At 36.2% G+C, this 16,399-nt stretch overlaps 1 protein-coding gene across 1 annotated transcript in view; it reads right to left on the minus strand.

The window, feature by feature from the left end:
* Positions 1 to 16,399, minus strand: part of LOC110024802 (sodium/hydrogen exchanger 2-like) — a 47,441-nt gene that overhangs the window by 21,709 nt on the left and 9,333 nt on the right. The window contains 8 exon segments of the mRNA XM_020724960.1: positions 3,136 to 3,237; positions 3,341 to 3,441; positions 3,581 to 3,647; positions 4,345 to 4,391; positions 4,489 to 4,683; positions 4,765 to 4,811; positions 4,920 to 4,976; positions 6,493 to 6,590. Coding sequence (XP_020580619.1) covers positions 3,136 to 3,237; positions 3,341 to 3,441; positions 3,581 to 3,647; positions 4,345 to 4,391; positions 4,489 to 4,683; positions 4,765 to 4,811; positions 4,920 to 4,976; positions 6,493 to 6,590 — 714 coding nt within the window.

Here is a 16,399-nt window from a genome sequence, read left to right on the forward strand (position 1 = left end):
TAAAAAAGACTGTAAATAAGCTGTTTACAAAACACACAAACCAAACAGTTAAACAACTTATCCACAACAGGGACAGAATAGTCATTTATCCAGAATCAGCTGTTCTCCAAACGCACAAACCAAACAGCCAGCCAGTTTATCTAGATCAGCTGATCATCAGCAGATTATCAGGATAAGTTGCTTATCAGCAGAAGCTGGATAAGCTGCAGCTGCCCCAAATAGACCCTAAGTTCACTAAGGTTGATCTATTTTTAAAAACTTCATTGAAAAGTATCAAAATATCTCACTCACTTATGTTGAATATATTCCTCTAAGGAAATCACTTTTTTTTCATCTTTAGTAAATTAAACTTGAATTAAATCTTTCTTTTTCTTTTCTCTTTGTTTGGCTTATTTATACATATATTTTTCTCTCCTTTCAATCTATTGTAAAGATCACTAAAAGAAGAATTTTAGCAACACAAATTATGACCTTAGACTCACTATGGGTCACCATATAATTTTTTCAGTTCTCTAAACTTTTACATTTAAATCAATTTTATAAAAAAACTTATTATATTTATCTTTTCATACACATTATTATTCTACCACCAACTATTTTTAATTATATAAAATTTTCCTTTTGATTCTCCAAGTACATCTTTTTTCACTTATTTAATAGTGTTTGTTACTTTATCCCACATAGAATTAGCCTCTTCACGAATATTCCAAATCTTAAAATATTTAAGTTTACTCATTAAAATAATTTTATTTATCTTTCAGGATTCCTCTATCTAATTTTATGATATAGTTTCATTGTATTATTTATCTTCCAACTCTTCATCTTAAATCCAAAACTAATAATTGATGTTGAGTATTTAAGTTTTCACTTGAAGTGACCTTACAATCTTTACATTCTCAGCCATTTATTTTTATCATAAGAAAACAATCATAATGTGTTTTATTAGATCCATTCTTATAAGTAATAATATGTTCACCTATTTTCTTAAATAAAGTATTAACAATAATAAGATAATTAGCTAAAATAAAATCTAATATGATTCTATCCTCTTCACTAATCACTCAAATTGTAGCCACTATGAATATTTCAAAAATTTTCTACCACTACCATCATGACCGTTTAAATCTCCTTCAATAAAAAAATTTTTTCTTCAAAAAGGTATCATTTGTATTATTTCTTCTAGCTCATTCAAAAATGTTTCTTTTGAAGTCATTAAAGATAAGCATACTAGAGATGTTACTTGTGTTCGAACGGAAGGAGGATTGACCAAATACCTTTCCTATTTCAGTTATTTCAGTTGGATTACATCAGGGATTGGTTTTAAGCCCATATCTTTTTTTCTCTAGCTTACTGAACATTTTACAGCAGGATGTACCTCGGTGTATATTTTTCGCTGATGATATTCCTCTCGTGGATAAGACTAGAGAGAAAGCTTAGGAAAAAAATTGAATTATGGAGGTCTACATTGGAGTTTAAAGGCCTTCGTTTGAGTATAAATAAAACTGAATACATGGAATATAATTTTAGTAGTAGTAGCTCTAGTGATAGAGTTGTAACTATGGGTGATCAAATTATTAAAATGTGTGAACACTTCAAATATCTCGCGGCTATTGTTAAAAGTGATGGTGATATAGATAGGGATGTTATTAGTAGAATTCAAGTTGGTTGGTTGAAGTGGAGGAATGCTTCGAGCTTAGTGTAAGATATAAAAGTACCGCATAGACTAAAACGAAAATTTTATAAGATGGTGGTGACTGTTGAGACCTACAATGCTCTATAGCACTGCATGTTGGCCCTTAAAAGAGAAGCATAAAACTAAGTTGAGTGTTGTTGAGATGAGAGTGATTAGGTGGATGAATGGCTTTACACTTAGACAAACTGCAAAATGAATATACCTGTGATAGGGTTGGTGTAGCACCAGTGTCCGACAAGATTAGACAAAGTCCTCTTAGATGGTTTGATCAGATTAAATCTCTACTATCTGATGATCTGATTAGGAGAATAGATGTTTTAGATTTGATTTATGTTAAGAAAGACAGAGGTAGACCTAGAAATATTTGAGCATATTGTATAAAAAATGATATTAATTTATTATAATTAAATGAAAATATGACACTCAATAGAAAGCAAGAAAAAAAAGGATTCATGTAGCTGACCCCACTTAGTGGGATAAAAGTTTGTTAATGTTGTTGTTGTTGTGAACATATATCTAAACCTGCTGGAGAAACATAAATACTTATAATATTAAAAATCTTAGTTTCAACAATAATCTTTAGGACTATAATTCTATCTCTAATTCTATTAATTTTTACAACATTATCTTTCAAACTCTTATTTATAATTACACTTTTACTATTTCTAGCGCGACTCACATCTAAATATGAAAGTTTAAAACCTAAGTTATCAATCTCATTAGCTTTTACTCCAACCCATTTAATTTCTTGAATCTATAAGATATTTATCTTCCTATGAACCATAATATTTACCAATTTCATTAATTTGCATATGAGAGTACCTATATTCCAAGATCCAATCCTAATATTAGTTTCATGGACTAACTTATTTGCCCTCATCCGCCCATAACATGGAAACCCTTGCTTATTTAAGACTAAACCTGAGTGTTGGTGAAGTGGTCTTGCACACTTTTCAATGTATTCAAATCAAGAACGTATCATGTCGAGGGGATGTCCTAACATTTACACAATTGTTTAAATGATTCATGTCATGATTTTTTTGGCAAAAAATTTATGTTGGTTGTAGATTAAGTGGCGCAACACTTCACTTTTCGCATCTGAGGCTTGGGATTCGACAATGGCAATGCTAAAATTAAAATGATATCATTATACTAAGCACACAAATGCATGCAAAAAAAAGTTCCCAGTCACTCAGGCAGTGCAACTTTCAGTAATCTTATAATTTGACCCAGTTCAATAACTACTATTCATAATGACAACGAATAGAAACCACATAATAAAAAGAATTGCAAGAGCAAAATTCCAAGTACATTATTAACATTTACAAAAATAAATGTAATTCCATGAGGGAAAACTATAAATCTCATTTCAGAAGCTGTTATTAATCTGTTCATTTTAGAAACATATTGTAAATTAGTGCAAAAAAAGAAATAGATAATACCTGGAACTGACAAATTTCCACTTCTCGATGTCTAATGCATCCATTCCAACATAAAGAAAGAGGAAAGTCTCAGCAATAAATGACAATGTTGCAAAAGCATGCCTGCAATAAATAATCAGCAAATCTTTCATAAGATCATATCTATAAAAGATGCGAAAAAAAAAGACTCTTAGATTAAAGAGCGCAGTTCTAAATTTCAACTTACTTGGTAGTAATTCTAGAACTCTCAGTCACATTGTGCCAAGTATAATGTGACATCACTATTCCACAGAAAAATACTGTCAGAATTCCACTGAGATTTAATAACTGCAAAACCAATAAGGGATTTAATTAGAAAGTTTTATATGGATCAAGACAAAAAGGTGCATTTCGCATACAATACTAATTGATAGATGAAAAGAGTAGCAGAAATTGCTAGATCTTTGATCTAAGTTATGAATCTTACTTCAGCTAGCATGTAAGAAAGATATGCCAAGAGCATCATAATTGCAACTTCACGATCAGTCGAATGCCTGAAATTAAAAAATAATAAGTAATGCCATATTTATAAGTATTTTGAAAAAGATAAATGAATTCGCTGAATTTGTTTCTGATCAGGGGTGACAGCATGGTTACATTCATGATACCGTAGCAAGTGAATTATAAATTACTAAACAAATCAAGAGTATCTTTATTTGATCATGCTCCGTTGTGCATTTCTGATACAAAATATAGTTGCCGCTACTATAAGAGAAGCTCTGCAAGCAGGTTTCACTTAGCCATGAAGCTATGTGGAATACTGGGATATGAATGTGCAAACTAGTGAGTTTTGCTTTATGTTCCCACTCCACTCAAATTTGTGATGCCATATTTTTTAAAGCAAAGAATTCTTTTCAAGTCATTTTCTTTCCAAAATTTGATGTAATAGACTTTTGATCTATGTAGGAAGCATACAGAAATAAGCTCTAAATTATGCATGCCTATCCTCAGTGGCTTCAAGACCACAAGCAATACACATGCTGCGCTGCCCATTCTTGCGAGGATAGTAGTGACTCTATTACTTACCAAAGAACGAAACAAAACATCAGCAAAATATAGCCAAAAAAAAAAAAAAAAAAAGGAAAAACCTTGTGCAAATCTACAAGTTATATGAGAGCTTGTAATGCTTACAAAAGTTATCTATAGATAGCATAAAAACTATCAGGGAAGGCTTAGTTACTGGCAACATACCTGCCGAAGTATAACTTCTTGATGACATAAGCACTTAGCAATCCACTCTACAGATGATACAATAAAATTGGACTTTGTAAAAATAATAATAATAATAATAACATACATTTGACATACTTGAGAAAATAGAAATACAGAACTTACAAATGCACCAAGCAAAGTGCTACTAAAAAACAAATAGATGAAGTTGCCAATGAACTTCAATATGATTACAGCATCAATGTGCACTAAATCAAAATTCTGGAGTGCATTGAAAAGCACAACTGATGTGGCATCATTTACAACACCTTCACCAAAGACCAAGCTGTAAAGGAGAGGTGTCTCATCTTGATTAAGAATCTGCATAAGTAATAAGTTGCTTACATTGAATGTTTTTTTTGGAAGCAAAACGAAAAGTACAACACCATAAATCTCAAGAACCTGCAAAGTGCAAACAGAATCCGTTGCAGAAAATATAGCCCCTACAGCTGCAAACAAAAGTAAGGATGTAAATGATGATTAGCAGATGGCAGGTAAGATTAAGTATTAAGAGATAACATATCTGGATCAACTTTGAATATAAAATCAAATCTTACCAAGATAGTCTCCAATGTCAAGGCCTATATTCATTCTCCTAAAGAACTCAGTGGCACCTGAATTTATCAATTCAATCATTTAAAAAAAAATCATAAAAGGAGAATCGATAATACGATTCTATGCAAAAAAGTCAACAAAATTCCTTTATAATAATCTGAAACATTTTTTACTTTTCACGCCCTGTAATATATAATAGTTATGCAGATATGTATAACGTTTAAGCTGATGTCACAGCTTGAGATGTTTATATATTGGAATGCTGGAAAAATATAGTATGAAATTATCTACCTTTAGTGTAAACTGATCCCCGAATATCAAAGGATGCATCTTTTAACACATATTTGCATCCCCTACATGGTTACTGGTCACAAACTTGAATTTCATTGAAGCAACGTGGACAATGAAGCTAGCAATGGGCTTGGTAGAAGCCTTAAACTCCTTGAGGTAACCAGTTTATGGAATTATAACTATAGCTATTATAATGTACGAGTATTTTTGGGACAAATTATATAGTTATCTGCACTACTGTCAAAAAGGCTTGAAACTTTGTCGAGTAGAGATCACCATCAGTGTTTAACATTTTCATCCAAATCACTGGTAATTCGTCATTTTAACTAATTTGCAATTCTAATAAACAGTAAATATCAACCAAATTTCCATCTTTTTAGAGATTTCAGTAAAAAGACCAATGTCTATAAAAACTTGTAGAAGATGTCTTTAGATATTGCATCATATGTTTTACTTTTTTCAGCAATGTTACAATTAAGGCGATAAAATATTAAAGAAAAAAATAAATGTTTCAAGCCATAGTATGAATAGTATAAAATGTTTAGAACCATTTCCTATCCTAATTGATAATTATTTCATATATGCTTTAAATGAAAATAGGCAAATGAGAGTTCATGTTTTTTAATTCTTAACAATATTGACTCGAATATTCTTGAACTTCAAAATATGCTAAGCCTGTTGCTCTATTGAAATCTTTGCGGACATAATAGTAACCATTATATAGATTGCATAGAATTTCTATTCTGACTTGTAGGATTTTAATTGGTATCCGAATTTCATGGTGCATCTCATGAATTTTGAAGCTTCATTTAAGAAAGTTTTTCATTTTATAGAAATTATAAGATTTTTTAAAAAAGCCTCAATTTTAAACCTACATCACATACCATCTTTATTCAATTTACTGTTAAATTAAAATAACATTCGAGTATTCTATAGTAATTTTAGAGGATGTTGGTTCAAAAAAATTGAAGTAACAGTGCTTTGATGAATTCATCAATTGAAAAGTACAATAAAATAAGTATATGACTTGTAAACATTATAGATTTTCGTAAGAGTCCAAAAAATTGTTTGTGCACTTTTCATAGGAGATTGAAGAGATTCTTTCAACTATGCACACGACAATAACATGATGCAGAACTGACACTTTCACTCACCAATTAACTGCATAAATTGAGCCGAAAACTAACGGACAAGGATCGGATAGAGTTATAACTTTATCTTATTTTTCTAAGAAGCTTGTTAATATTGAAAAATGATCAAGGAAAACAAAGTGTTAGAACTCACCAACAGATATTACGAAAAAGGAGATTAATGTCCCAACTGCACCGAACAAAGTGATTGTCATGAAGTTGTGGAAAAATTGTTTCTTTTTAACTTGAAACCTGGCACAAAGGAAACAATAACCAATCATTCAATCTCTCATTTGAAGCTATGCAACCATTTCAAAACTCAAGAATCAGGCACAATGGGTTAGTACGTGAAAAACTCTTAGTGTCACTGAAAGAGTTCCAAAGAACCTTGCAGAAAGAGAAAAATCAATAAACTTTCAATTTTCACTCGAAGCTATTTGTCCATTTTCTCAAGAATAATGCACACTCGGCTGGACGAAGCTAAATGTTTAAAGTAAGAAGCATGACATTCAGTAAAAAGTTAGCAAACAAGAATAAAAAACAATAAAGCTGAGGCTCATCAAAACTGGAAAACACTCAAATGTGACAAAACTGAATTTCTTGTGCAACGTAGAAAAATCAGAGCAAGCATGTCCAAATTAGCATGTTAAACCAAATGATGTTGGTTCCGAAATTTTGTGCTGATACTATTTAGTTCCAAGTCATATTTTCAGAAGTGAGATTAAATTTTACATAAGACACTAATAAAAGAGTTCACTGTCACTTTGCAAGGATTTTAGTATATGATTCAATGTTTTCAAATTTTACAATGATTATATGCCCCTCCTTGTGAATTTAAATTAAGGCAAGTCATTAGGTGCTTAATGCTCGCATTTAATAAGATCAATATTGGTTTTATTGTTCATAAAATTTATTACATTTAGTTTAAGCGGATGGTGTCATGAACCCTAATATATTAAACCAACTTGACCAAATGATCAACAACCATATCTCATTGTTTAAAGGGAAGTTATAGACTTGGCCACTTGGGGTGCATGTTTATTGCCCTGAGTGGATATTTTCAAGCCGACCACAGCTAATAGGGAGTTTGTTCCCAATTAAATTCACTCTACAATTCACCATTCAAGAAATTTAGATTATTAAGAAACTCATGGGCTCTAGCTGTGACCGTAATTTAATGATATTATCTTGTGGTAAACCACCGAATCAAAGGACACCGATCATAACTTTTCTTTTTTGTAGTGTCATCCAATAATAAAATCTCATAATCAAAGGATATGAAAATGTTGGAAAGTGATTAGGGATGTAAGTGAGTCTGCTCGATAAGTGGCTTGTGAACTGAGCTCAATGAGCTAACAAGCCAAGCGCAAGCTAGCCCCAACTCGACTCGTTAGTTTGTGATCTGTTTAAAAAAAATATGAATATTAAATATATTTAAAATATATTAAATTTGAAGACTTAATTTTTTAAATATTAAAATCATTTAAAAATAATATTTTATATTTTATATGAGGTGATTTCTTATTGTTTCTCTCTTAATTGCTCATTATATTTGTCATTTTATTATAACACTATCCTAAATTAATATTATTTTCTCTTTTATAATAAACAAGTTGACTCGTGACTCGGCTCGAACTCGTAGACCTACGCTCAAGCTCGATAAAATTAATCAAGCTCAAGTTAAGGGTGGCTTAAGCACTCGACTCGTTTACACCCCTAAAAGTGACAATAGAGACACTTTATACGACATTAGTTTTTTATGAACTGAACTTTAAATGAAATTAGTCACCCTCGTTAAGATACTGTGAACGATAAATATATATTTGCTCACTTTAAACAACACATTTTGCTTTTAAATCTACAATTTTGCAAATCTTATATGTAAGTTTTCAAGTTTGATTGAGATTCAAGCTTAAAATGTTTTGCTTTGAAATTTGGGGGTGTTTTTTGTCAGAGGGTTCTCTTCAGTTGAGATCTTTGTCACCACAATAATCATTTGAGTATTTGAAAATTTTTATTTTGACACTTTGATCTTATCGACTTTGCTTGCTTGCTTGCTTGTAGAGAACTGAATCAATAGTTTAAAGTCATTATTAAACTTTATGAGCAAAATAGTATAGAGATTCAATTTAGAATGATTTTTATGAAAAATGTGTTAAGGTTGTATGTGATTGGGAGACCAGACATTTTAATATAATTTTGTGGTTATAAATTAAATTTATGGTCCAAAATGACCAGCTTATTATATAAAAACAAGAAAAAAACTTAAATCAATTTTGATATGTCTTGTTGATGCTAACACACATTATGTAAAGAATCTAACTTACAAAATGAGACTTAGGACCCTACACTTTAAGTAGGGTAGCCCAGTCAAAAACATTATGTGACATAACAGATTGATGAGTTAAGTAACGTGGGGCTCTGGCAGGGAACCGGTCTAGCTGGGAGGTTGGACCGGCAGCCCAAGCTGGTGGAAATTATCGCCCCTCCTTTTTCCCCTTCCTCTTTGATCCCTTGCATATTCTATTCCCCTTCCTTTTATATGGCTCTCATATTCTGCTCTTTACCTATTTTATGTCCCTTCCTTTTCTATTTCTTTGCCATTTTGCTCCTTGCCTATTTTATTTATTAAACCCCATTATATATGTGTGTTGTTTGGTTAAGACATTTTTTTATTTTTCCGAGTTCAGAATCCTGCCTACATCATTTTCTCCTTCCGATGGTTGTATTCGACAACGAGAAGGTGCTTCGGTTATAACTAGTCCAAGGTGGTGACTATCTCCACTATTCTCTCACTTTCCAACTGCCACCAGTCAAGCCCAACACCCGTTCTAGCAACTCCCAGTAGGTCACCAACCACTCCCAGCACAGCAGTCGCCCGCTGCCCTTCCACCTCCAGCCGCCTCAAACACTTGTTGTGTTCTCCAGCACCATTCATGTTATTTGATGATTCTGGTATCCACCCAACAGCCAACCACGCGCTGCTCCATTTAGCACTGCTTATGTCGACTGCCTTCCTCTTCCAGAAGCCACCCACACCTATCCGACATTGCAGTCACCAGCTACCCTTCACCTTACGACAGCCACCCACACTTATTACTCGCTCTAATACCGTTAATGCCTGCTAGCCTTCGCCTTTCAGCAACCGCCCACATCTACTGCTCCCTCTAGCGCCACTGTCGCCTACTGCAATACTCCTCCTGCCTCCTTTCAGCCACCAACCATCTGGTCGTCCACCTGCTGTCACCGCTTCCAGCAACCGGCCAAAACCCACCTTGTCACCGATGTCCGTGGATATTCTCCTTAATCCACAGTCGGATATTACTAGCCTTGTTTTCATTATTGGAGTCTTAATTGTACCTCTAGTTGTTTTGCTTAATAATATTTATTTTTGTCGTCGTGGGTTGAGTTAACTCCAGTATCATCTTAGAGCTAGCCCACCCTAATCTTATCATGGGATTCCTAGAGTCCGCCATTTCTTTTCTTTCCTTTTTTGTTTCCTCTTTTTTCTTCGTTATTTTTCATTCTTTCTTTTCTTTCTTCTTTCACAGATGCTAAAACTTCAACCATGCCCTCGAAGAGATACCTGCCAAACCCCACCTGGGATGAAATACAACGGGAAGTCGGTCTCTTGCAATAACGATTAGCAGGGATGGATGATGGGACCTTGGGGGTTATTATCCTTGACCGTGATCTGGAGAGTCGAATGGGTGACATAAATGAAGATCTGAATTTGTTCTACTGAGAAGACATCAACGACGAGGAATACTGATCGTGCCGCCTTGAAATTCAATATCAGAGGAGGCCAAGAAAGGAGCCCACATATGGGGGACACAAGGACTTGGGCATCAAAGTGGATCTGTCAGGGTTTGATGGAGGCATGGACAAGGGGGGGGGCTAGCAAGGCAATACATGGAAATGATAAGCAAGATGAAAGTGAGAAGAAACAGGAGAAAGACAGCTCTTCCAATACAATACTAGTCAGGTGTGTTTTAAGTGCCACGACTACGAGCATATAGCCTTCAACTGTCCCACGAGCCGAGTAGTTTCATTCACAGATCAAGGCGCCCTCGACTAGGTGGACGAGTAGTTAGAGAATAGCCCAGAGGAAGAGCTTCAATTTGCTGGGAATGGGGGCGAATTGCTAGTCATACAGAGGGTTTTGCAGTCAAAGCTAAAGCGGGATCAATCCTGATTAAGACACAACATCTTTTGCACCTAGCGCACATTAAAGGGTACAACTTGCAACTTAATCATTAACAATAAGAGTTATGAAAATGTGGGGTCACCATAGATGGTAAAGAAATTGGTAGGGGTGTCAAAAAAATGTCTGAAACGCCAACACAACTCGAATTCGACTCAAAAAATCCAGGTTAAAGTTGACCTAAATATTTTTCTAGTCAGGTTCAGATCAGAGAATTCAACTCATTTATTATTCGGGTCGAATTCAAGTTGAACCCAAAAACATAAACGTGACCCAAATAAGTACAAAATTTCGAGTCGGGTTCAGATTATCGGGTCAAACTCGGGTTCGAGGCGAGTTTGAAAGTTTGTTTAGGGCAGCTGCAGCTTATTCAGCTTATCCAAATAAGCAGTTTATCCTAATAATCTGTTGATTACTAGCTAATCCAAATAAATTGTCTGACTGTTTGGTTTGTGCGTTTGAAAAATAACTGATTCTGGATTAATGATCAATCTGCTCCTGTTCTGGATAAACTGTTTAGTTGTTTGGTTTGTGTGTTTGGAAAACAACTGACTTACAGTTTTTTGTTGATAAAAGACCATTCAAACATTATAAATTTTAATTTTTCAAAAATTATTTTTAAATTATATGTAACATAAATTGTAATTAATAATTTATATTTTACACTAATTTTAAAATAAATTAATTTAAATTTAATTTATTAACAAAATTACATGTCGCCGCCCTTAAAATATATAAGCTACATGAATCTTTTTTTATCTATTGTGTTCTATCTAACAAATAAAATTTAATGTTTGCAGATTTCACCCAAGAACAAATTTAACCTGAAAGCAGGCAAGCAAATTTCTATCAGATTGGAAAGTATTTGGCGCTTCTGTGATCAAAAACACAAATCAAAGAATCTATAACTTCAATAATCAAGTTTATGAGCATCTCATACCATAAATTTTCAAATTATGAAATTCAGACAAAAGCCAGCTTCCGTTAACACCTTTGTCTCCCCTGCGGGAGTTCGAAATAGCTAGGAAGGCGACAACAGGTCGATTGTGAATTACAAAGACCTCTGAATCGCCCGACTTTCTCCTCCTTAAATCCCTCTTTCATTCATTTTATCTTCAAATTGTTCTTCCAAAATTAGAAAGGCAGGTGGGAGGAATTGGGAGAAAAGGAGTACCTTTTGTCAATATTTTTGGATAGGAACAATGTGATAGTTGGATAGAGATGGGTGTTTATGATGTCTTTGTTGGTCGTGATCTCGTCAATGCCTTCTTAGCGACGCGACAGGAGGAGAAAGATGGAAGTTTGGGAGTTCAGCGACAGAGGATTGGGGTTTTGGATGTTTTGTTTACCATGATCTATCACTACTTTCCCAACATGGCAGCAAAAGGAGAACGATGGGATTTTTGAGGTCGTCGGTGGAGGAGGACGGAGGGTGCCCGGAGGAGAGCGACGGAGGATGTGTAGGAGGGGGAGCCTGGGTTTCAGCGACGGAGAGCTTCGATTGGCTTTCGGTGAAAGGGAGCGAAGGTTTGTGGCTTAGCCGACGAGGGCTAGGTTTTCTCGTGGGCGAGAGGGGTAGAGGCGTAAAACGAGGGACAAAAGTTGTGTTCGAATGCGGATCGCGAGTATAACTCCGCAATCTACGTGTAATGGAAAAAATTAAACTCCGTTTTCAAATAATCTGTCAGAACGTGCGAAACAACAAGTAGACGACATTTTGAAAACGCCGTCGCACTTATAAGGTGCCCCAAACGGGCCCTGAGTCTTCATTTTTTACACGTTTTTTATTTGGTTGGGTTCACATTGAAGATATTCGAGTCGGGTCATTTTTGGGTCAGACCTGAACCTGACCCACTGACCCATATTGACACCCCAAGAAATTAGGATTGACCACTCAGAAACATCCTTAGTCCTATTACCTTACCTGCTGAAGAAAGGAAATGAAATATGTGGATCAGCATTGCCTAGTAGAATTCTCGATAGGGGATCAGCTATAAAAGCAAGTATGGTGCGATGTGTTTTTGACGAATGTCTGTCACATTCTGTTGGGTAGGTCTTGGCAGTTCGATCTCAAGACTCAGCACGGCTGCTTCAAGGACGCTTATAAGAATGGAAAACGTGTTGTGTTATTACTTGTTAAGAATGCAAAAGGTGGGGGTGATATAGAGGAAGCATTTGTCTCACGAGCCACATTCCGGTAGTCAGCTCGAGATGCCCTAGTAGCACTGGCATTAGTACTCCTAAAGGGAGATGAAGAGAAAAGTGAGATACCGACACTGCTACAACCACTGTTACAGAACTTCCAGAATGTGATGACCGACAACCTTCTGGAGGGATTACCACTACTAAGAGACATTCAACACTCGATAGATTTCATACCAGGATTATTGTTGTTGATTCGACCGACCTACAGATTGAAACCTGCAAAATACGAGGAGTTATAGCGACAACTGCAGGATCTCGTCATAAGGCAGCTAGTCAGAGAGGCACTAGTCTGTGTATTGTTCCTGCCTTGATGGTGCCCAAGAAGGACTGGCTATGGCGGATGTGCATCGACAACAGGGCCATCAACAAGATCACCATCAAGTACAGGTTTCCCATAACTCGCCTGAACGACTCTCGGACCAGTTACATAGAGCCAACATCTTTTCCGAGATTAACCTATGCAGTGGGTACCACTAGATACAAATGAGGCTAGGAAAAGAGTGAAAGACTATTTTCAAGATATGAGATGGTTTATACGAGTGGACAGTGATGCCTTTCGGCTTGTCAAATGCACCCAAAACTTTTGAGGTTAATGAATTAGGTATTCCGGCCTACATCAAGAAATTTGTGGTGGCCTACTTTGATGATATTCTGGCATACACATCCGCTTTAAGGAGGATCACTTACAGCACCCGAGGGAAGTATTTGAGGTACTGCGAGCAAAGAAACTATAAGCCCATCCAAAGAAGTGTCAGTTCATGATGACCCACATATGTCTTTTTGGTTATATTTTGTCTAGTTCATTCATTCAGATGGACCCTATAAAGATTGAGGCCAATATAAGCTAGGCCGCACTGCAGCCATTCACCGAGCTGAAGCAATTTCTGAGGTTAGCATCATTTTTCAGGTGATTCATAAGGACCTTCAGCACTATGACCGCCCCTCTGACGGAGCTTTTGAAAAGAAAGGAGTTCACTTGGACAGCGATAGCTCATACCAGTTTTGACACCCTGAAAGAGAAGGTGACTATCAGATTTCAACAAAGTGTTCGAGGTAGAGTGTGCTACATCTGACATGGGATAGGGGCAGTGCTGAGCCAAGGAGGTCACCCCATCGCCTTTTTCAATGTAAAGCTGAATGATTCCAAAAGAAAGCACTCAACATACGACAAGGAGTTTTATACTATTGTAAGAGATCTGGAGCACTTGAGTCATTACCTATTAACGCGCGAGTTCATGTTGTTTACGGATCATGAAGTCGATGTAGACTCGAGTTGTGGGTTTTGAGTTAGTAAAAGATTTGTACAAGGCGGATGAGGACTTCAAAGAAATTTAGGAGCAATGTCAGGAGAAGTCGAGTGGGCAGTATAATCGAGTGGATGGTTACTTGTTCTACTAGAGTAAGTTTTGCATTCCTAAATGCATGTGGAGAGAAGTCATTGTTCAGAAGAGATACAAGGGAGGATTGATAGGGCACTTTGTCAAGGACAAAACTCTCGCCCACGAGAGAGCGAATTCCGTTTAGTTCCGACCGACGAGAGATGTTGAGTGACATGTCAGACAATGCATGATTTGTCATAAGTCAAATACAAGAGGGCAGATTGTTGGGTTGTACATTTCATTACCATTACTAGAGGCGCCATGGGTGGATATTAGCATGGATTTCGTGATGGGTCTTCCGAGGACGCAGAGGAACAAGGACTCCATGATGGTTGCGATTGACCGATTCTTGAAGATGGCGCATTTCATATCCTGTCATCGGACACTAGACGCGTCTCATGTCACCGGTTTATAATTCAGAGAGATCGTGAGATTGCATAGGATTCCGAGGACCGTCATCTCCTACAGAGATGTCAAATTTTTGAGCCACTTCTGGAGGACTTCACGAGGGAAGTTAAGCACCAAGCTCCACTTCAATTCAACAGCTCATCCACAAATGGACTATTAGAAAGAGAAAGTAAACTGGAGCCTAAGAGAACTTCAGAGGTGCTTCATGTGATACAGTATCAAGCAGCGGGACCTAATTCTAGCTCAAGTTGAGTTTGCACACAATTGATCCGTGAGTCAAACTACAGGATGCACTCCGTTTGAGAATGTGTACGGACACAACCCACTCACACCACTTGAGTTGGTACCACTCCTGCCAACATCAGAGGTCAATGAGGATGTTGAAGAACGGGTTAACAAGATTCAAAAACTCCACGAGGAGATTGGAATGGGGATTACTAAGCATAACCACAAATATCAAGCGCGGGCGAATAAGTCCAGGAAGAAGGTGACGTTTCAAGAAGATCTCATTTGAATTTGGTTGAAAGAACGATTTCCATTAGAGCTTTCAAGAAACTCAAGCCCAGAGCGGATGGACATTTCAAAATACTTTGAAAGCTAGATGACAACGCCTATATGATCGACTTGCCAAGAGACTACGAAGTTTCGACTACGTTCAATGTTGCGGACCTGATGTCATGCTACGAGACTCCAGAAGCTTTTACGAATGAAGTCAAAGCTCCCCCAATCCCGGGAGACTGATGCGGGGCTCTAACAAGGAAGCTAGATTGGCTGCCCTTGCTGTGGGACGAAAATCACCACCCCCAAACAGATCCAACAAGGAAGCTAGATCGGCTGCCCTTGCTGTGGGACGAAAATCACCACCCCCTTTTTCCCTTTCCTTTTTGATTCCTTGTCTATTCTATTCCCCCTCCCTACTCTATGACTCTCCTATTCTACTCCTTACCTATTAATCCATTTTTTTTTCTTTCTTATCATACTCCTTGTGTGTCTATATATATATATATATATATGTGTGTGTGTGTGTGTGTGTGTGTGTGTGTGTGTGTGTGTGTGTGTGTGTGTGTGTGGTTTGCTTAGGTTAAGACGATTTTTTTTTATTATTTCTGATTTCAAAATTTTGTTCCCAACATTTCCCCTTTCTGAAGGTTGTATTCGATGACGAGAAGGTTCTTCAGCCGTAACTCGTCTGAGGTTGTGACTATCGCCGCTGTTCTCTCACCTTCTCGCTGCCACTAGTTGTCCCCAGTGCAAGTTTTTCTACCGCCAACCCCCTCCAGTAACTCCCAATAGGCCACCCACCACTCCCAGCACCGTGTCGGCCGTTTTTATGTTCAACTTGACTTTCGTAGTTTGAAAAGATGATGATTTTGTGATTTTGAAAATAATTTAAATATAAATATAACTTTTTGAAAAAAGTAACTTTTTAATTTTTAAAATAAGTGAGACCAAACGAATCTCACATTTTCAGATAGTTTAGATGAGTGAATACGATACTACAGGTAATACACTTATCCCAAAGACATAAATGTATCACTTGTAATAGGGATTTAATCATCTAGACTAAACAATTTATGACATCCGTTTTGATCTGCGAAATATTTTTTTTAAAAAGGCCAACAAGTTCCCCTATCTAACATAAAAATTAGATAGGGTTTATTTTATCTGGGTTCCTGGTTCCCTATAGAGGCAAGCCCCTATAGTTAATTACATCTTAAATGATCGAAATCACTTAAGATAACTCTCGATTAAGATCAGGTGGTTTTGCTTTCAAGATTTCAAAGTTTAGGTTTTCACGATTGGACATGGGAAAATCAAATAGGAATGGCTCAAAATAGGAACAATTATTTTAGGAATTCAAATAA

Source organism: Phalaenopsis equestris, unplaced genomic scaffold, assembly GCF_001263595.1.
Source record: "Phalaenopsis equestris unplaced genomic scaffold, ASM126359v1 Scaffold000276, whole genome shotgun sequence".
In the NCBI taxonomy this organism is placed as follows: Eukaryota; Viridiplantae; Streptophyta; class Magnoliopsida; order Asparagales; family Orchidaceae; genus Phalaenopsis; species Phalaenopsis equestris.